Here is a 21,331-nt window from a genome sequence, read left to right on the forward strand (position 1 = left end):
GGATAATAATAGTTAGTACCTTCCTCATAAGCAGGTTGTGAGGCTCACTTCATTGCCTGGCATAGTAATTGCTATATATATAGGTTCTAAATATTATCATCATTATCATGATCAATTTTGTCTGTGTAATCTACTTTCTGCAAAATTTCCTCAACTTTATTTTCCATTTTTTCTCATGAATTCTTTATTTTGGCTATCTTAACTTTAATTTTCAAGAAAGAGTTCTCAGTTTCTTATTTTTAAAAAAATCATTCCGTTCTTCCTCGTTGGTGCAGTATTGTCTTTTGTTAATGACAGTTGTCTTTTTGAAATTTTCTTACATTCTGTGTATTGTTTCTCAGAACTGCTTCTCCCAATCATCCTCTTCTTTCCTATCCCACTTCTCTTTTTAAAGAAAGAGGTGGGAGGGAGGGAGGCAGAGGAGAGAGTGGAAGGGAGGAGGGTAGGGGAAGCTAGATTTAAGTATAGGCTTTCTGAGTACCTGCCCTCCCTCGTCTTTTCAGGCATATAGACTGAGCTACAAAAACCAAAATGTTAATTCATTTAATAAATATCTCTTTTAGCCCTATTATGTGCTAGGCATACTTCTGGGCACTGGGGTTAAAATCGTGAATATTACAGGCACAATCACTGCCCTCTAGGTATGGGGTAAATTGCAGATGATTGAAGAAATATAATAAAAAATAAAAATAATAAATTTAATAATCAAATGGATATTTATAATTGCTTACTGTGATATGCACTAGGAGAACGTGAAAGAGAAATGTAGAGTCAGGGATGGCTCCTTTCAGGCACTGATGAACTATTAAGTTTGTGGGGGTGTGGGAAGTGGTGTGCCAACTTGGATGGCTAGCATGTGTGAAGGCCCTGGGGCCAAAAAGAACTGTGCATTCCCAACACAGAAGGAAGGTCTGGGAGGTTGGGTACCGAGCAAGTGGGAGGGATAGCTGGAGAGGATGGGCAAGGAGGTGAAGATGACAATTTTTACAGCTGTTAGGAGAGCAATGCTTCTCAAAGACAAGTTCAAAATAAGACGTGCTGTAGCAATGCAGATAAAGTGCAATGGGAGTTAAGAGGAAAAGTATTTTGGGGAGAATCAGGGCAGCATCTGAGTGTAGAGGGATTAGGTATACAAAGGCACAGTTGAAATATTTCAGGCTATGTTCAGGAAACAGTTTGACAGGAATGCATGAAGGGGAGCAGTGGGAGGTGAGACTGGAAAGGTAAGTTGGAGTCAGAGTTCTGAGATATCAGGCTGAGGAATTTAAATTATTCTGTAGACATTTGAAAGCTTTAGCACATTATAAGCACAGAGCACGGGTGCAGGGAGGGACAGTGCAGTGTGATTGGAGGCAGTGGGACCTAAGAGGTAATGGAGTGGAGTAGGGGAATGGAATAGGTTAGTCTAGTGAGAATGGAGTAGAAGACAGAAGAACAGGTGCAGAGTGAAGGTATAAACAAGGCTGAGATGCTCTGAACCTTTGAGCCTGGAAAGAGACTGCAGGGCCATTAACAGACACTGGAAACACAGGGAGAGGAACAGGTCTAAGAGAGGAATCTTCACTTGGGCTGACCAGACTAGCCCCAGGAAATCAGTGGCTATTTGGTTCACCTGGCTTCTGCAGCACCTAAGCTTTTGCTGGCAGGAAGGATTCCTAGACAGGGTTGTTGTGTTGGTTTATAGTGGAATGTTGCTTGTTAGGAGATTAAATACAGCAGAGTAGGTATGAGGATAGAACTTGGGACAAGGCAGGAAGGAAAAGGCTACATTTTGGGAGTGGAAAAAGAGAAAACTAAGTGTAACCAAAGTTCCTGAGATGTCTTTGTCATCTTTCTATGGCCCCATCCCACCCCTAGCCTGTTGCTGTGTTGAAAAGCCAAGATTTGACAAAGTCATTCCTCTTTCTTAAGATGTTCCCCTATTAAAATGCAGATGCCTCTGGGGAGGGGTAATCTATTCAGCCTTGTCACCTATTAATACATTGTCATGATTAGGTGCTTTCCAGGTGACAGCTTTCTGACAGCAGCTCCTTGCAGTGTAAGACAGATGATGAGTGTGTTTTGATTGGAAGAGAGGGTTAAGGGAGAGGTTCAAAGGTGGGGCAGGAAATAGAATTACCATATGCTCCAGCTATTCCACTTTTGGGATATACCCGAAAGAATGGAAGGCAGGGACTCAAATAGGTATTTGGATGCCAGTGTTGGTAGCAGCAGCATTCACAATAGCCAAAAGGTAGAAGCAACCCAAGTGTCCATTGACAGATGAATGGGTAAACAAAATGTGATATGTCTGTATAATAGAATATTATTCAGCCTTAAAAAGGGAGGAAATTCTGACTTATGCTACAACAATATGGACGAATCTTGAAGGCATTATGCTAAGTGAAATGAGCACCTCAAAAAAGGATGAATACTACATGATTCCACTTATATGATGTACCTTGAATTCTCAAATGTAGAGGCAGAAAGTAGAGTGTTGGTTGCCAGGGGTAAGGGGGAAATGCAGATTGATTGAGTGATGGTACAGAGGTTCAGTTTGGGAAGATGAGAAAAATTCTGGAGATGGATGGCAGTGATGGTTACACAAAAATGTGAATGAATGTACCTAATGCCACTTAACTATATACTTAAAAATGGATAAAAGTTACAAATTTTATGTTATGTATAATTTTGGGTTAAAATAATGTATTTTATGTTATGTATATTTTACCATTAAAGCAGTGGGGTAGGTGTGAGTGCTGAGCTATCGTGGGATTCTGAGTGGCAGAGATGCATGAGAGCTCCAAGCTCTTATATAGTTTTCACGCGCGTCCATGTGAAGAGACCACCAAACAGGCTTTGTATGAGCAATAAAGCTGTTTATTTCACCTGGGTGCAGGTGGGCTGAGTCCAAAAAGAGAGTCAGCAAAGGGTGGTGGATTATCATTAGTTCTTATAGGTTTGGGGATAGGCGGTGAAGTTAAGAGCAATGTTTTGCGGGCAGGGGTGGATCTCACAAAGTACATTCTCAAGGGTGGGGAGAATTACAAAGAACCTTCTTAAGGGTGGGGGAAATTATAAAGAACCTTCTTAAGGGTGGCGGAGATTACAAAGTACATTGATCAGTGAGGGTGGGGCAGAAACAGATGACAATGGTGGAATGTCATCAGTTAAGGTTATTTTTACTTCTTTTGTGGATCTTCAGTTACTACAAGCCATCTGGATGTATATGTGCAAGTCACAGGGGATGCGATGGCTTGGCTTGGGCTCAGAGGCCTGACAATAGTGATGACAGTGTGTCTAGAGGGACAGGCCATGCAATAAAAGGGAGGCCCAGGTAGGATAGTACATCCACCTAGCTACCTTTATCCTTTTGTTTTGTTTTGTTCTGTGCTTTGATTGGAGTACCTGAAAATGAATTTGCAAGGTATGGATCTTTGGGGTCAAGCATAACGTTTGTGAAATTTAAACCAATTTGTTGAATCAAAACACATTTTTAAAGACTGTTCTAGTATTTTTAACTTACGTGTTACAGACTTTGATATGATTTGGCTCTGTGTCTGCACCTAAATCTCATGTTGAATTGTGATCCTGAGTGTTGAAGGTGGTCCTGGTGGGAGGTGATTGGATCATGGGGGTGGTTTCTAATGGTTCAGCACCATCCCCTAGTGGTGTCTCATGATAGAATTCTCATGATCTGGTTGTTTGAAAGTGTATAGCACCTCCCCTATCTCTCTCTCTCTCTGTCTCCTGCCGGCCATGTGGAGATGTGCCTGCTTCCCCTTTGCCTTCCACCATGGTGTAAGTTTCCTGAGGCCTCCCCAGAAGCAGAAGCCTGTACAGCCCACAGAACTGTGAGCTGATTAAACCTCTTTTCTTTATAAACAACCCAGTCTCGGGTATGTCTTAATAGCAGTGTGAGAATGGACTAATATTGACATTGCTTTTAAAAATGCTACAGAAATATATAAAATAAAAGTAATTGTTCACCAATTTCTTTGTCTTGGCCTCAGCCCCCTTACCCACTGATAACTACTATTCAAGTGCTATATGAACTGTCCTGCAGTTTGCTTTTGTTAGTCTAACATTATGTCATTTTATACATACCACACACATTTATTACTCAGGTCTACAAATTTGAGCTGTTAAATAAATGAATTTTGCATTTAATATTAAATGGTGATCTAGCATATATAAGATTAAAATTCAGTTTCTTTAAGGCTTGCTGAATAATAAGTAATTTCCTAAAATAAATACATATCTGTGTCATGTGTTGTTCATGATGTGTTTATTCAAGGGTTTTAAGTTTTCCACTCCAAAACTTTTACAGATTTAAATTCTACAGTTCATAATTGTCTTTTTCAAATGAAATATTTTCCCCTGCATAAACAAAATACAACATTAAATGAAATTTTTAAAGGGAGTGAAAATCATCTGCCTTCCTCACAAATTGATTGTTTCATATTTTAGTTGTTATTCATATGAATGTTTATTTTACACTGTATGAATGTTTATTTTCATTATACTCATATACTTATATGAATGTTTATTTTATACTCTGTAAATACCATATAAAAACACATCATTGGCATTAAGTGAGAGTGACATGAGGTAGTCTTCCCTCTAGAATTTTAAAGTCCAATTCCTGTTAGCAAGCTGGATCCTCAGAAACCCTTTTCCGTCCTCCAGTTTCTTCCCACAGAAATGGCTTTGCTGAGCTGTTTTCATAGTATTCCATTGCTTTTTTTTTTTTTTTTTTTTGAGATGAAGTTTTGCTCTTGTTGCCCAGGCTGGAGCGCAATGGCACAATCTCGGCTCACTGCCACCTCTGCCTCCTGGGTTCAAGCTACTCAGCCTCCCAAGTAGCTGGGATTACAGGTGCCCACCACCATGCCTGGCTAATTTTTGTATATTTAGTAGAGATGGGGTTTCACCATGTTAAGGAGCCTGTTCTTGAACTTCTGACCTCAGGTGATCCACCTGCCTGGGCCTCCCTAAGTGCTGGGATTACAGGTGTGAGCCACCGCGCCTGGCCCTCCTTTGTTTTTTTATGGTGGATAAGAAACAGCCACATGGAGATTATTTCTATAACGTCTATACAATCAGTGGTGCAGTCAATAAAGATTATATACTTTAATATTCCTTAATATTAAAAGCCATGGAATAAATTTATCTTAGAACTTAGCCTGAAAAAAAGTCTTTCCCAGTGAAACAGTGTTGCTTTTACCAGTGAGTGTCCTGCAACCCAAAACATGATTAACTTTCATGTTTTAGCTGTTGAGATACTCACAGCTAAACTTAATCTCAGTTGCAGTAGCTTTTATTAGCCTACGCCACTGATTCTCAACTAGGGGCATTTTTGCCCCTTGGGGGACATTTGGCAGTATCTGGGGCCATTTTTGGTTGTCACAACTAGGAGGAAAAGGGGTGCTGCTACTGGCATCTAGTGGGCAGAAACCAGGCTGCTGCTAAACACCCTAGAATGCATAAAACAGCTGCCTCCAACAAAAGAATTACCCAGCCCAAACTGTCAATAGTGTGGTTGTTGAGATACTCCAGCCCACATTTATGGAATCAACTCACACTTTTGAGCTTTTTTTATTTTATTGTATCTGCCATATACATCTTTTTAATAAACTGCTTCAAGTTTTTTTTTTCAAGTGGAGGCATGTAAGTCATAAATAAACGTGACTTTAAATTTTTAAAGTTTCTGAAATGTACATGGTTTCGATATTCTTTTATGACATCCTTTTGGTTTTGGTTCACCATATTATAGAATGTTTGTACTATCTCCTTTTTCTTATGATTTTTATCTTTCTGTTCCTTATTATTATGTGTTAGAGACTTCTTTAGAAATCATGATGTACCTTTCAAGGAAAAGTTGTCTTACTCTCAAGGGATTTTTACTTTTGAGGCTCAAATGTTTTTAATATCCCTTCTCTGAGCTTTCATTTGTCATTATTGTGAAATGTCATAAGATTTCATATTTTCTTATAATCTGATTCATTGTGTTTGTAAATGCCGGTTTTAAGTTGGCTTTTAAAACCCACACTGTTGGTCTAGTGTGTCAATATTTTTACTTCATTTTATTTTTGAGATAGGGTCTGTTGCCCAGTCAGGAGTGCAGTGGTGTGATCATGGCTCTCATAGCCTCAACCTCCGTGGCTTAGGTGATCCTCCCACCTCAGCCTCCTGGGTATCTGGGACTACAAGCACGAGCCACCTCACCCAGCTAGTTTTTTGTAGAGATGGGGTTTCACCATGTTGCCCAGGCTGGTCTCGGTCTCCTGTGCTCAAGTGATCCGCTTGCCTGGGTCTCTCAAAGTGCTGGAATTACAGGTGTGAGCCACTATGCCTGGCCCTATTTTTATTTGCTAATTTTTTAAAAATTTAACTGTAATTCCCATGAGAGCCTGTGATCGGTAGAGAGAGTTCTCTGTTTTTGCTGCTTTCATTATTGGTGTCCAGATTCTTTTCAGAATATTTTCACTGGGTTCCACATCTACTGATTATGAAACTAATTTTTTTTTTTTTTTTTTTTTGAGACGGAGTCTCGCTCTGTCTCCCAGGCTGGAGTGCAGTGGCACGATCTTGGTTCACTGCAAGCTCCACCTCCCGGGTTCACTCCATTCTCCTGCCTCAGCCTCCCGAGTAGCTGGGACTACAGGCGCCCGCCACCACACCCAGCTAATTTTTTGTATTTTTAATAGAGACCAGGTTTCACTGTGTTAGCCAGGATGGTCTTGATCTCTTGACCTCATGATCTGCCCTTCTCAGTCTCCCAAAGTGCTGGGATTACAGGCGTGAGCCACTGCTCCTGGCCATGAAACTAATTTTTTAGTTATTTTGCTTCCAGCTTTAGTTGTTGATATTACAACATGGTCACATTTACAGCAGAAATTGTTTTATGCATATAATATCCTTTTTTCATTTGTATCAGGTGTGGGAATGTAATGTTACTTTATTTTTATATGCTTTAATTTTTTTTAAATTAAGGCTTGTGTTTTTAGAAAATAGTAGACTCACATACATGTAGTACACCTGTATTTGCAAGAAATAATACAGAGAGATTCTGTGTACCCTTCACCTAGTTTCCCCCAATGGTAACATCTTGCAAAACCAGAGTACAATCTCACAATCAGGATATTGGCATCGATGCAATCAAACTACAGAACATTTCCATAAATACAAGAATCCGTCATGTTGCCCTTGTATAGCCACACGTACTTTCCTCCCATCTCCACCTTCTCCTTAGCAGCCACTAATTCTCCATTTCTATAATTTTGTTACTTTAAGAATGTTGTATAAATGGAATTATGTAGTTATGTAACTTCTTGGGATTGGCTTTTTTCACTCAGCATACTTCTATGGAAATTAAGTGTTTACATGTATCCATAGTTCATTTCTTTTTATTGCTGAGTGGTATTCCATTATATGGATATACCAGTTTATTTAACCATTTACCCATTGTAGGACTTCTCAGTTGCTTCCAGTTGTTGGCTATTATGAATAAAGCTGCTATAAAAGTGTACAGGTTTAAATTCCCACCAGCCAATGTATGAGTGATCCTGTTTTTCTGCATCTTCTCCAACATTTGTTGTTGTCACTATTTTTTATTTTAGGCATTCTGATAGGTGTGTGGTGCTGATTGTGGTTTTACTTTGCATTTCCATAATGGCTAATCTTTTCGTGTGCTTATTTGCCATCCATATCTCCTCTTTGGTGAAATGATACTTCTCTACTTTTCTGTGTCTTCAAAATTCTCTTTGATGAAATGTTTAAAAGTGAACCCTTTTTTATTTCTGGTTTTTAATTTCTTTTCCTACATCAGTTGCTTTTTGTCACCAGTATGTGGGTGTTCTGTCTGTAATTTAAAACACTGGGAGAATGAGCTTCTATTTCCTTCTCCCCACTTTTTGCCATATAAATTTTTCTTTTTCTTTCTTTTTTTTTTTTTTTTTTTTTTTTTGAGACAGAGTCTTGCTCTGTCGCCAGGCTGGAGTGCAGTGGTGCGATCTCGGCTCACTGCAGTCTCCGCCTCCTGGGTTGAAGTGATTTTCCTGCCTCAGCCTCCTGAGTAGCTGGGATTACAGGCGTGTGCCACCACACCCAGCTGTTTTTTGTATTTTTTAGTGGAGACGGGGTTTCACCATGTTGGCCTGGATCTCCTGACCTCGTGATCCACCCACATGAGCCTCACAAAGTATTGGGATTACAGGGGTGAGCCACCACGCCCAGCCAGAAGTTTTTTTTAAATAAAGAAATGTTCTGGAATTTTAATGATCAATACAAAAAAGAAAAGAGAAAACATATTTCTGACCCAATACTAAATCTTTCATTCTGTGTAGGAGCACTTGAGTCTTTATAAAACCACCTCAGTGTTAAATTCATTTATTGTTTTTTTCAACAAATATTTGATTGTTGGCTGTGTCAGGCATAGTGCTAGGCACTGGGAATAAAATAGTGAGTTGTCCTCCAAATAAAAGGAATCTAGTGGCTGGGCACAGTGGCTTACACCTGTAATCTCAGCACTTTGGGAGGCTGAGGCGGGTGGATCACCTGAGGTCAGGAGTTCGAGACCAGCCTGGCCAACATAGTGAAACCCCACTTCTACTAAAAATACAAAATTAGCTGGCATGGTGGCGCACACCTATAATCCCAGCTACTCAGGAGGCTGAGGCAGGAGAATCGCTTAGAACCCGGGAGGCAGAGTTTGCAGTGAGCCGAGATCGCGCCACTGCACTCTAGCTGGGCAACAGAGCGAGACTGTCTCAAAAAAAAAAAAAAAAAAGAAAGAAAGCTAGAGTTCTCTTGGGCAGCACATATACTAAAATTGGAACAATACTGAGAAGATTAATGTGGCCCTGCACAAGGATAAATACAAACTTCTGAAGCATTCCATTTTTTTTTTTTTTTAACTTTGTCCCCCAAGCCTCTACAGTATGGGGCTGTCAGTGGGACTGGCGCTCCACACTGAGGGAGGACCATGTGGAGAGACCCTGAAGTTGGAGAGAGCCTGAACCCAGAGAGATCTGCAGACAGGCCTGGGGTGGGGAAGGCATTTCAGCAAAAAGAGCTGTGACCAATGAAATGCTGCCCAGTTTATTTCATATTCCTCTCTGTGTAACTTTGATCTTTGTTGTTTTAAATGTGGTCAACTAGCTTTTACATTACTGACTTAGTAATGTTTTCTCTAGAATTTTAACCTTTTTTGGGGGATGTGGGGGAGGTTTTATAGTAAAATATATGTACAAAAATTTGCCATTTTAACCATTTTTAAGCAGGAAATTTGGCATTTTAATTAACATTTTAATTAAATATATAACGATACTTTGAATGCTCTAGTCTTTTGAAGATTTTAGATAGGAATTTCTGTTTCAGTCTAACACATGCTTTCTGGGACTTTCTACCATTAAATAATGCTTTGTTTATAGATTGATTCATTTATTCATTCAGCACCTATTTGTTGATTGCATTCTATGCATTCAACATATTGTTAACACAGTGGGACACAGTCACTACCCTGATGCCATTTATATTTTAGTATATAATATGTGTTCTTGGTTTTTGAATGTGGTATTTTAAGATTAAGCCACCCATGCCTATTGAATGTGAATCCACTGTGGTCTTAATGGGTTTGTACAGTCTATTTGAGGATAGTTTTATACTTTAAATAGCACGTGAGCTCATTAGAATGCTATCTGGCAACTCTATGATTAGAGTTTTGTTCAGACTTTAGAATTAGTGTTACATATACCTCATAAAATATAATGGATGATATTTTTGCTTTCTTTTGTTGTATTAACTAAGGAATATGTTCAGCAGCAAATAACGGAAAACTTGACCACTGTGGCTTATATTAGAGCAGAGTTGTGGAACTAGGCCTCTTTCACCTCTCATTGCCTGTCCCTGCTTCGAGCTGGTTATCTTGTACATGGGACATGGGCCTTTCCATCAGTGCTTTCTCAGAGTCAGGAGCTGACCAGCAGCACACCAAGGTGTGGTCATGCATCCTAACCAACTCTCACTCATCTGGGACATTCTTAAGATATATTTATAAACTGCTTCAGCAGTAGCACTTTATATTTGTATGTGTGTGAGAGTTTACAAAGCTCTTTGACATATGTGATCTCATTCAATCTTCACGAATAAGGAAAACAATTCAGCTTGCTTAAGATGACAGTGAGGAAATGGCGGAGCTGGGGTTCAAACCCAATTTTCTCTAGTCTAAGTCATATGTGCACTAAAACAATCAGGCAGGAAAAAAGCCCAACGGCTCTCTGGCAGGTTGGTTTTGTAGATTCTGGATGGAATGCCTGATGCCAGGTGTTGCTGCAGTGGAGTCCTTTCAGTCTCATGATACAAATGGCAATCTTGAATGCAGACGACCCTTCTATTACTCTTGATTTCACCTTCAGAGTATAGTTGTTTTTATTTTTTAGTAAACTTATTTTTTGAGCAGTTTTAGGTTCACAGCAAAATTGAATAGAAAGTACAGAAAATCCACATACCCCTGCCCTCACACTTGCATAGCCTCAGTCACTATCAACATCCCACACGAGAGTGGTACATTTGTTACAATCAGTAAGCCTCTATTTACATGTCATTATCACCCAAAGTCCATAGTTTACATTAGGATTCACTCTTGGTGTTGTGCATTCAATGGGTTTGGACACATATATAATGATATCCACAATTATAGTATCATACAAAATAGTTTCACTGCCCTAAAAATTCTCTGTGCTCTGTTTATTCATCTTTTTTCCCTACTAACTCTTGGCAACCACTGATTTTATTACTGTCTCCATAGTTTTGCCTTTTCTAGAATGTCATATAGTTGGAATCATACAATATGTAGCCTTTTCAGACTGGCTTCTTTCACTTAGTAATATGCATTTAAGTTTCTTCCTTGTCTTTTCATGGCTTGAAAGCTCATTTATTTTTAGTACTGGATAATATTCCATTGTCTGGACATACCAGTTTGTTTATTCGTACACCTGCTGAAAGACATCTTGGTTTCTGACAAGTTTTGGCAGTTATGAATAAAGCTGCTATAAGACATCTGTGTGCAGGTTTTTCTGTGGACATATTTTTAATTCATTATGATAACTACCAAGGAGCACACTTGCTGGATCATATGGTAGGTGTGTGTCTGGCTTTGTCTTCCAAAGTGGCTGTACCATTTTGCATTCCCATCAGTAATGAATGAGAGTTCCTGTTGCTGCACATTCTCGCCAGCATTTGGTATTGTCAGTGGTCTGGATTGGGCCATTCTAAGGGGTTTTTAGTGGTATCTCATTGTTTTAATTTACAGTCCCCAAATGACATAAGATGTTGAACATCTTTTCATATGCTTACTTGCCATTTATATTAATATATCATGTTGGTGAGTTATCTGTTCAGGTCTTTTGCCCATTTTTAAATTCAGTTATTTTCTCATTATTGAGTTTTACGAGTTTTTTGTATGTTGTGGATAGCAGTCCTTTATCAGATATGTCTTTTGCAAATATTTTCCTGCAGCTTGGGGCTTGCCTTTTCATTCTTTTGAAGGTGTGGCTATTTTTATTATGAAGTAATTTTTACCTGCCACACCTTCTTTTTTCGTTTTTCCTTTTGGAACATAGGAAATAACATTTTTTAAATACCTGTCTTAGTTTCTTTTATGCTGCTATAGCAGAATACCTGAGACTGAGTAATTTATTCAGAGTAGAATTTTATTTCATGCAGTTCTGGAGTCTGGGAAGTTCAAGATCAAGGTGCTGGCAGGGTTGGTTGTCTGGTGAGGGCTGCATTTTCTGGAGGGTAGGCATGCTGTGTTCTCACGTGGCAGGAGGAAGGGCAACGGAGAACGAACTGCCTCCTGTAGGCCCTTTTCTAAGGGCACCTAATCCATTCAGGAGGGTGGAACCTCATGGCCTAATCACCTCTTAAAAACTCCACCTCTTAATACTGTCACAGTGGCAACACCTGAATTTTGGAGGGGACGTATTCAAACCATAGCAACCACCTTTGTCTTGAGTTTCAAGTGTACAACATACAATTAGTCTGGCCTTTTAAAAATCCACTTACCTAATCCATTTTGATTGGTTATCAACTTGAGTGTTTTTGTAATAAGTTTTATTTTTAAGTTTATTTTTGTGTCCCCTTTTTCCTACAACATTGACTCTTCCCTTCTTGTACCTTCTAATAATCAGAAATTTATACCTTTTTCAGAATACAAATGATTCAGTGTTTAAATACTTCTCTAGTCACAGTTTTTTCCATGTCTCCCATCTGTTTACTTAATTTTCACTAATTCAGCCCAAAAATGTTTACTGAACACATACCATGTTCAGGTACTCTCTCTGGGTTACAGACTCAGGATGCAAATAATAATACAACTTATAATATGTATAAGGATGTATCAGGATGCAAATTATAAAATAATAATACAACTACAGGCTCATGTAGACATCAGGCTTTATAAACAAAACTGGATGGAATTTGCTTTATTTTTACCCTTTTCTTCCCATCTTTATATAATCAATAGTAATTTTTAACTTTTTATAAAGTTATAAAATTTTATAAATTTATAAAAGTAAATTTATAAAAGTAATTATAACTTTTTTATCATTTTAATGGCATATGTAATTTATTGCTTATTTCAGCCTCACAGATTCTTGGCACTTCCTCTGTCATTCTACTAATATTAATAAATATTTTATTTTCCCATTTCAGTGTTAAGAGAAATGAAGTGTTCTCTGCAACTAGCAAACTCCCTTACTCCTTTAGAAAAATCACAGTGCTATAAATGTCAGAGAGGCATTTCTCTGGTCACTCTTGTTTTCCCTTAGATGTGAAAGCTTCCTAGGGTCTGGATTCCACCAGAGGTAAACCTGTAGTGACTCCTGGTTTAGCCAGGAGGAAGGAAGTCTGTGTGCCAGTTTTAGGGAACAGCTTGTATATGACAGCTCTCAGAACTTCAAGTCTCATGAAATTCCAAAACAGGTTTAGATGGTTGCCAACTCTTTGACATGTTAAAGACATTGAGGGTGGGGCAATGATCTTTTGATACTACCGTGATTTCTTATAAAGAAGATTGTAGTAGGCATACAATCTCAGACTACAGAAGGTTTTTCTCTAGTAAGGAACCACCTCACACTGACACACATACACATATTCACTGTATCTGTCCTAGTTTCTCTCATTTTTCTGAGGACCAATGATAAGCTGGCTCCATACTGAACAGACACTGTCCATAGGCTGGTGTGTGGGGAGCTCTGCTTGGGTCCTGAAGCCTTCTCTTTCCTAGTGTGGCCTTTACAAGGTCTGGAGCTCTTTCTCCCATTTGTGATTTTCCTGGGTGTCACAGTTACTCCAAGCTGGCTTCCTTTCCTAAAAGTCAAGAGTGGCTTCAGGCCACTCTCCAGATTGGTCATGTGGTGTGCATGCTCATTGAATTCACATCAGTAGTAACCCAGATAGCATACAATTTAGGAAAGTCAATCTCTTGGTCAACTAGCACAGTAATTAATTTAAAGGCACACAAATAACTTCGGGAGTCCATCTGCTACTGCTGTCATTTATTGGAATGGCTCATAATTTGGCTGTCTCTCTTTATTCCATCCTGTTGAACAATCCTGACTGTACACATTCTCTTTCAGCGGTCTTGCGAGTGGCTGGTTCCCTGCAGAAGAGCACAGAAGTGATGAAGGCCATGCAAAGTCTTGTGAAGATTCCAGAGATTCAGGCCACCATGAGGGAGTTGTCCAAAGAAATGATGAAGGTGACTTGGGGCTAGCCCTGCTTTCCTTTCCAAACCCCAGAGTCACTCTAAACAAGTAACAGGGGGCTAGGGATGAGGGTGGGTGGGGATGAACAGACTACACCTGCTAGACAGAATTAATTTTAAGGAGTAGCTGTTAACATTGATTGAAACCATTTGAGCTCAGCATAGCAGAGTCTGGGTCAGATTGCCAGAGTGTTCTGTAGAAGAAGCAAAAGTCTACCCAGAGCTCTAGAGGAGGTGGGGGATCCAAGGAGCAACCATTTAGGGATCAAGGAAATAAAGTTTGCAGGGTCCAACATAGGCAAGGAGATGGAAAGAAACTTGATTTACAAAAACAGGCAGAGACCGTATTTGTCCTGCAGCAGCTGTAGTTTGCTGATCCCTGTTTTAAACTAAAAAAGGAGAGACTGAGAATCAAATAGAAAGTGCGTAAATACCTGCCACCCCCAGGATCAGGGTCTGGCAAGGACCTGTACTCGTGGCCCTCAGACAAGGACAGGGATAAAGAAGGCATTGCTGCCGAGCCCCGGCAGCCACATACTGTCCTATCTCCTAGTCTGTTCTTCTAGCCATCTTGAGAGGTAGGGATTTTTGTCCTCGTTTTACATAGACAGAAACTGAGCTTTTGGGTCATCAGGTAGTTTCCCTAAGGTCACCTTGGTTGTAAGTGAAGATATAGAGTTGGGGCACTGCGGTCTGACCTTATCACGTGAGTTGTCACAGAGGAAATGAGGATGGGAGGTCCCTCACACAGATGCTGTTTCATGCTTCAGACCTGTGGCTGACAACCAAGAGTGTACACCTCAAATTCTTGTATAGAGGCTGTGCATAGAAATCACCTCCCTTCCTCTCAGGGAATTTCATTTGTGAACTTGAATTATGTACAGGGTTTAGGGCATGGGAGAGAGGGGCTGGAAAAGAAAATTGCAGAAAAACGACATAGAAAGCCCAGGGCCCAGGTTGTTTGAATGAGAACTCCTTGGGCAGTAGCAGTAAGGAAGGAACTGGGTCAGGAGGGTATGTCCTTTACAAATAGCATGTAGGTGTCTTGCCCCCAAGTTGGTGATCACTGTCATCTAGAACCAGATAAGATCATTCTTGGAGTGCCTTCAGGCTTGCTCATTTTAACTCAGCCACCAGGATCTGAGAGGGAAGCCTTTTTCAGAATCTGGGATCTTTTTCATAATGGTTTCTGAATACTGGGAGTAATACAGATTTGGAGGAAGGCTTGCGTGTAGTACATTCTGAAGGCCCCAGTAGGGGCTCAGCTCCTCAAGGGCAAGAACACATCTTAGTCATTCTGTTTATCCCAGGCCTATTGTGTGGCACAGAGCAGGATGTTGATGAATCGTTGCTGATTGAATGAATAAATAAATGACAACCTCTACCTCCAGAGTGTGAAGGGCTATTACAATTAGGATTCTGGTGGACTCTTTTTAACCAATTAGCAAGCATTTATTGCACTTCTTTTATGGTAGCCCCCAGTACTAAGATGATCCCATTCAGGAAGGCCCTAGGGTTCCACCTGGGTGAACATGAATGTGAATTTATTTGTTCATTTTGGTTGGGAAGAACGGATCTGAGGGTGGGCAGAATAGGGTGCTAGTTAGATTCAGGCAGGCAGGATAGAGGGTTGCTTTAAATCTGAACCCTTCAGCATAGTCACTGAAAATTGTACCCTGGCTGTGTACAAGGGAGCCAGGGCCGGAGCTGCTACATGTGACCTTCTGCTCCTTGAATCACCAAAACATCAAGGTACAAAGCAAGGGACTTAGTTTTTTCAGGTGGCAAGACAACCAGGATTTTCTTTTTCTAGCAACTTCTCAGAAACCTGAACCCATGCCCTCCACCACAGCCACTCAGCACCCCCAGTACCTGTTCTGCCCAGGGATGTCAGCAGCCCTCTTGTTGACTTTGGAGGTTGCTGTTCCGACCCTCTGCTTCAGTAACAAAGAACATTCAGTAGGGCCCTATCTGGGAGTTGAGGAACTGCTGAGCACAAAGACTGCAGGGCTAGGTTGGGTTGGGCCAGTGTTAAAGCCATTTGCTTGTGTCCTGCAGTGGTGCCATGCTGCCTTGAGAACAGAGGAGGCTGACTGGCTGGCTCCTGCAGGCTGCCAGGCACAGGACTTCCAGAAAAGTGTCTGGCCTTTACCTTGTTGAGTCCAGAAATATTGTCTTAGTTCTCCCAGGAGTGGGTGATCAGATTTTGGTTAATTGATCCTTGCAGACCTACCAGATTACCCCATTCTGGCAGATGTAACCTGGACAAGCTGGAGTCCTCTTCAGGCCTTTTTTGGCTTTTACCCTGCTGTTGGCATTTTTTTATCACGGCGTCTACTACGGCTCCAACCACTTTTCATACCATATTCCAACCCCTGCGTTCACGGATTATATTTGCAGTGTTAGGACAGATGCTTCCCAAAACAGCGCTGGAAATACACTCATCTGTCAGTGAGCTGTTTCTCAGGTGCTGCCATTATATTAAGTCTGGGTTACTTTAGGAAGCTCTGCTGACAGCCAGTAGTAGCACTCCCCACCCCTAGGGTGTTAAATTTAGAGAGCCGTTTCCCTTTGGGGCTTTTGCATTTCTGCAGAGAGGACAACATCCAGTGTTTCCTTTGGCCAGCTGTCTCGTGTGTCAGCTCTTGAAAGGATAGACTGGACTTAGGCTAGAGCTCGGTCTAGGTGATGTGTAGGGTGTCTGATGGGAACAGATTTAACAGTTGACCGAAGTGACATATTTATTCTGTGTTTAGGCTGGGATCATAGAGGAGATGTTAGAGGACACTTTTGAAAGCATGGACGATCAGGAAGAAATGGAGGAAGAAGCAGAAATGGAAATTGACAGAATTCTCTTTGAAATTACAGCAGGTATGACCGTGAGATCCATCCTTTCTCCTCTCTTTTTATGGCCATTCTTCCTTCATTCACTAAATTAGCTAGTAGCTTTTTCTTTAGACATTAACTCCCTTCTACATTTTTAACGTTTTACACTGTGCAGGTTATTTCTTGAAAAGTAAGCACAATATCTATAACCATCTTTTAAAAAACACAATTCTTAAAATTTTTAGAGTTTGCATGATTTTAAAGGAAGATACTGCTCTCATATACTGCTGTTGGGATTTTAAACTGGTGTAGACTTTCTTGAAAGCAATTTGGCCATAGCCATTCAAAAGCCCTTGCCTTCGCCAAGTGCGATGGCTCACGCCTGTTATCCTAGCACTTTGGGAGGCTCAGGTGGGGGATCGCTTAAGCCCAGGAGTTTGAGACCAGCCTGGGCAACCATAGCAAGACCGCATCTCAAAAATATATATATTAAAAAAAAAAAATTTGACCTAACAGATTGACTTCTGGGAGTTTAATGAAATAATTAAGAATGTGCTGAAATATTTAATTCAAGGATGTCTGTAGTAGCATTATTTATAAAAATGAAACGTTTGAAGGCCAGGTGCAGTGGCTTATGCCTGTAATCCCAACACCTTGTGAGGGAGGCTGAGGCAAGTGGATTGGTTGAACTCAGGAGCCCAGCCTGGGCAACATGGTGAAACCCTGTCTCTACAAAAAATATAAAAATTACGTAGGTGGGTGTGGTGGCACACACCTTAGTCCCAGCTGCTTGGGAGACTGAGGTGGGAGGATTGCTTGAGCCCAGGAGGTCCAGGCTGCAGTTGGCCATGATCGCACTACTGCAGTCCAGCCTGTCTCAAAAAAAAAAAAAAAAAAAAGTTCGAAACAAACTAAATGCCTAATAAAATCATTTGTGTTATATTTATTTTAATGGAATACTATATATTGTGATAGATGGTATAGAAATATACTCGTTAACATGGAATGATGTTTACAATATGTGAATAAAGCCTTTTTACTGAAATACATACTTTTGTGTAAAATCATGTCTATAGAAGTCTGGAAGGGAGATGATAAAAATAGTAATCTCCAAGTGATGGTTAATGAGTTTTTAAACTTTATTTTTACTTCTAGATTTTCTGAGTTTTATGTTTAATTAAAAAAAAAGGTGGGGTTTAATTTTTATTAGTTCATTTGTTGGGTTTAAGTTGTTGGGGAAAGGAAGACAGTTACTCCAAGAAAATATTTTGTGAAGATTTAGAAACAATTTAGTTTTATTCAGAAAGAAGATTTAAAGTTTTCAGTAGCATTTAGGAATTTAGATTAGGAGCTTCAGAACCAAGATTCTTAAAATCCTTACAATTATTATGACTTTGGTATCATTACAGGTAGCTATTTGCACATTTCCCAGAGTGAGTAAAACCCCCCAAAAACAGCTTGCTGTACTGTCTCATTTTTGTATCTGGTCAGATTGGTCCAGGAATGAAAGGCAGGGAAGATTGAGGGGCTGCTTCCTTAAGCCAATGTGGTGTTCATCTTTGCTTTCTTTTCAGGGGCCTTGGGCAAAGCACCCAGTAAAGTGACCGATGCCCTTCCAGAGCCGGAACCTCCAGGAGCGATGGCTGCCTCAGAGGATGAGGAGGAGGAGGAGGAAGAGGCTCTGGAGGCCATGCAGTCCCGGCTGGCCACACTCCGCAGCTAGGGGCTGCCTACCCCACTGGGTGTGCACACACTCCTCTCAAGAGCTGCCATTTTATGTATCTCTTGCACTACACCTCTGTTGTGAGGACTACCATTTTGGAGAAGGTTCTGTTTGTCTCTTTTCATTCTCTGCCCAGGTTTTGGGATCGCAAAGGGATTGTTCTTATAAAAGTGGCATAAATAAATGCATCATTTTTAGGAGTATAGACAGATATATCTTATTGTGGGGAGGGGAAAGAAATCCATCTGCTCATGAAGCACTTCTGAAAATATAGGTGATTGCCTGAATGTCGAAGACTCTACTTTTGTCTATAAAACACTATATAAATGAATTTTAATAAATTTTTGCTTTAGCACTTGGCCCCATTGGAGATTGCCCTGTGCAGTAAACTTTCAAGGTGTCGGCTGCCCCAGATTGCTTCATTTGCTGGGTGTGGAAAGAGTTGCTATGGCCAGGCATATGGGATTTGGAAGCTCAGCAGAAGTGACTTCTGCTCTGTGGTTGCTGCTCCCCGGCTTTCACAGACATGGTATGGCAGCCATTCTTTTATCTATTTAACCAAGAGGATGCTGGGGAATTGTGCTGCTTGTCCTGTTGGCTGGTGGCTGTATTATGTCCTGGGGTGTGTATGTGGGTCTATTTAGAGCTTCTGTCCCTTCCTTCCCATTGAAAGTTGCACCCAGATGAGACAGCTGTAGCACTAGGTCTCTTTCACCTCTCATTGCCTGTCCCTGCTTCGAGCTGGTTGTCTTGTGCATGGGACATGGGCCTTCCTATCTGTGTTTTCTCAAAGTCAGGAGCTGACCAGGAGCACACTAAGGTGTGGTCATGCATCATAACCAACATTCACTCATCTGGGACATTCTTAAGATACATTTATAAATCATTTCAGCAGTAGTACTTTGTATGTGTTGAGAGTTTACAGAGCTCTTTGACATACGTGATCTCAGTCTTTACAAATAAGGAAAACAGCTCAGTTTGGGAAGTATCAGAGCTGGGATTCAAACCCAGATCCTCTGGTCCAAGTTGTATGTGCACTGAACTAATCAGGCAGGAAAAAAGCCCAGCCACTGTCTCACAGATTGTTTTTTGTATATTGTAGCAAAATCCTGAAACAATGGGGTCCTTCCAGTCTCATCATACAAAATGGCAATCTTGGCTGGGTGCGGTGGTTCATGCCTATAATCCCAGTGCTTTACAAGGCTGAGGCAGGAGGCTCTCTTGAGAATAGGAGTTCAAGACCAGCCTGGGCAACATAGCAAGATCCTGTCTCTCCAAAAAAAAAAAAAAAAATTTTCATTTTTGAGTCCAGAGGACCCTCCTATTACTCTTGATTTCATCTTCAGAGTGTAGTTAAAAAATTATTTTAAATAAAGTATTTTTTTAAATCAGTTGTAGGTTCACAGCAAAAGTGGACAAAAAGAAATTTCTCATATATCCCCTGCCCTCACACATGCATAGCCTCCCACCACTATCAATATCCCACACCAGAGTGGTACATTTGTTACAATCAATAAACCTCCATTGACACATCATTATCGCCCCAAGTCCATAGTTTACATGAAGATTCACTCTTGGTGTTGTACATTGTATGGGCTTAGACAAATTTATAATGATATCTACAATTATAGAATCATACAGAATAGTTTCACTGCCCTAAAACTTCTCTGTGCTTCACCTGTTCATCCCTTTCTTCCCTAATCCCCTGGCAACCACTTTAAAAAAAAATTAGGTTCAGGGGGTACATGTGCAGGTAAACTCGTGACAAGGGGGTTTGTTATACAGATTATTTAGTGACCCAGGTACTAAGCCTAGTACCCAATAGTTACTTTTCTGGTCCTGTCCCTTTTCCCACCCTCCACCCTCAGGTAGGCCCCAGTATGTTATTCCTTTGTGTCCATGTTATTTCACTCCCACTTGTAAGTGAGAACATGGAATATTTGGTTTCCTGTTCCTGTGTTAGTTTGTTAAGGATAATGGCCTCCAGCTCCATCCATGTTCCTGCAAAGGACATGATCTTTCTTTGGCAACCACTTTTTACTGTCGCCATAGTTCTTCCTTTTCTAGAATGTCATATTGGAATCATATAGTATGTAGCCTTTTCAGACTGGCTTCTTTCACTTAATAATATGCAATTAAGGTTCCTCCATGTCATTTCATGGCTTAATAGTGCATTTATTTTTAGCACTGAATAATACTCCATTGTCTAGATGAATAGTTTATCCATTCACCTATTGAAAGACTTCTTGGTGGTTTCCAAGTTTTGGCAATTATGAATAAAGCTGTTGTAAACATCTTTGTGCAGGTTTTTCTGTGGGCATGTTTTTAATTCATTTGAATAAATACCAAGAGCTTCAGTGCTGGATCATATGGTTTGTCTCGTCTGACTGTCAAAGTGTACCGTTTGCATTCCCACCAGCAATTAATGAGTTCCTGTTGCTCCACACCCTCACCAGCATTTGGTGGTGTAAGTGTTCTGGGTTTTGGCTATGCTAATGGTTATGTGGTGGTACCTGATTGATTGACATTTGCAGTCCCCTCATGACATATGTTGAACATCTTTTCATATGCTTGCTTCTTGGTAAGTTGTCTTTTCAGGTCTTTTGCCTGTTGTTTAATTGGGTATTTCTGATTATTGAATTTTAAGTGTTGTCTATTTTGGATAACAGTCCTTTATCAGATGTGCCTTTTGCAAATATTTTATCCCAGTCTGTGGTTTGTCTTCTCATTATCTTGACAGCGGCTTTCACAAAGCAGAAGTTTTTATTTTTATTGAAATCCAGTTTATCTGTGTTTTTCATGGATTGTGCCTTTAGTGTTATATTTTAAAAAATCATCACCAAACCCACAGCCATCTAGATTTTCTCCTGTTATCTTCCAGGAATTTTGTGTTTTACATTTAGGTCTGTGATCTACTTTGAGTTAATTTTTATGAGGGTGTTAAAGTCTATGTCTAGATTGATTTCTTTTTTTTTTTTTTGCATGTGCATGTCCAGTTGTTCACCATTTGTTGATGTTGAAAAGACTTCTTT

At 40.3% G+C, this 21,331-nt stretch overlaps 1 protein-coding gene and 1 non-coding gene across 4 annotated transcripts in view; both read left to right on the forward strand.

Annotated features, from left to right (window-relative positions):
• CHMP3 (charged multivesicular body protein 3) overlaps positions 1-20,595 on the forward strand; it is a 59,174-nt gene extending 38,579 nt beyond the window's left edge. For all 3 annotated transcript variants that reach the window (XM_031007734.3, XM_055378214.2, XM_031007745.3), the window contains 3 exons: positions 13,623-13,744; positions 16,507-16,621; positions 18,151-20,595. In XM_031007734.3, the coding sequence (XP_030863594.1) occupies positions 13,623-13,744; positions 16,507-16,621; positions 18,151-18,299 (386 nt within the window). In that variant the 3' untranslated portion in view covers positions 18,300-20,595. The remainder of the gene's footprint in view (positions 1-13,622; positions 13,745-16,506; positions 16,622-18,150) is intronic.
• On the forward strand, positions 8,785-8,887 carry LOC115933594 (U6 spliceosomal RNA). The gene has a single exon (XR_004069467.1). It is a non-coding gene; the product is annotated as a U6 spliceosomal RNA (small nuclear RNA).
• Positions 20,596-21,331: the final 736 nt, after the last annotated feature.

The sequence above is a fragment of the Gorilla gorilla genome, chromosome 12, assembly GCF_029281585.2.
Source record: "Gorilla gorilla gorilla isolate KB3781 chromosome 12, NHGRI_mGorGor1-v2.1_pri, whole genome shotgun sequence".
Lineage (NCBI taxonomy): Eukaryota > Metazoa > Chordata > Mammalia > Primates > Hominidae > Gorilla > Gorilla gorilla.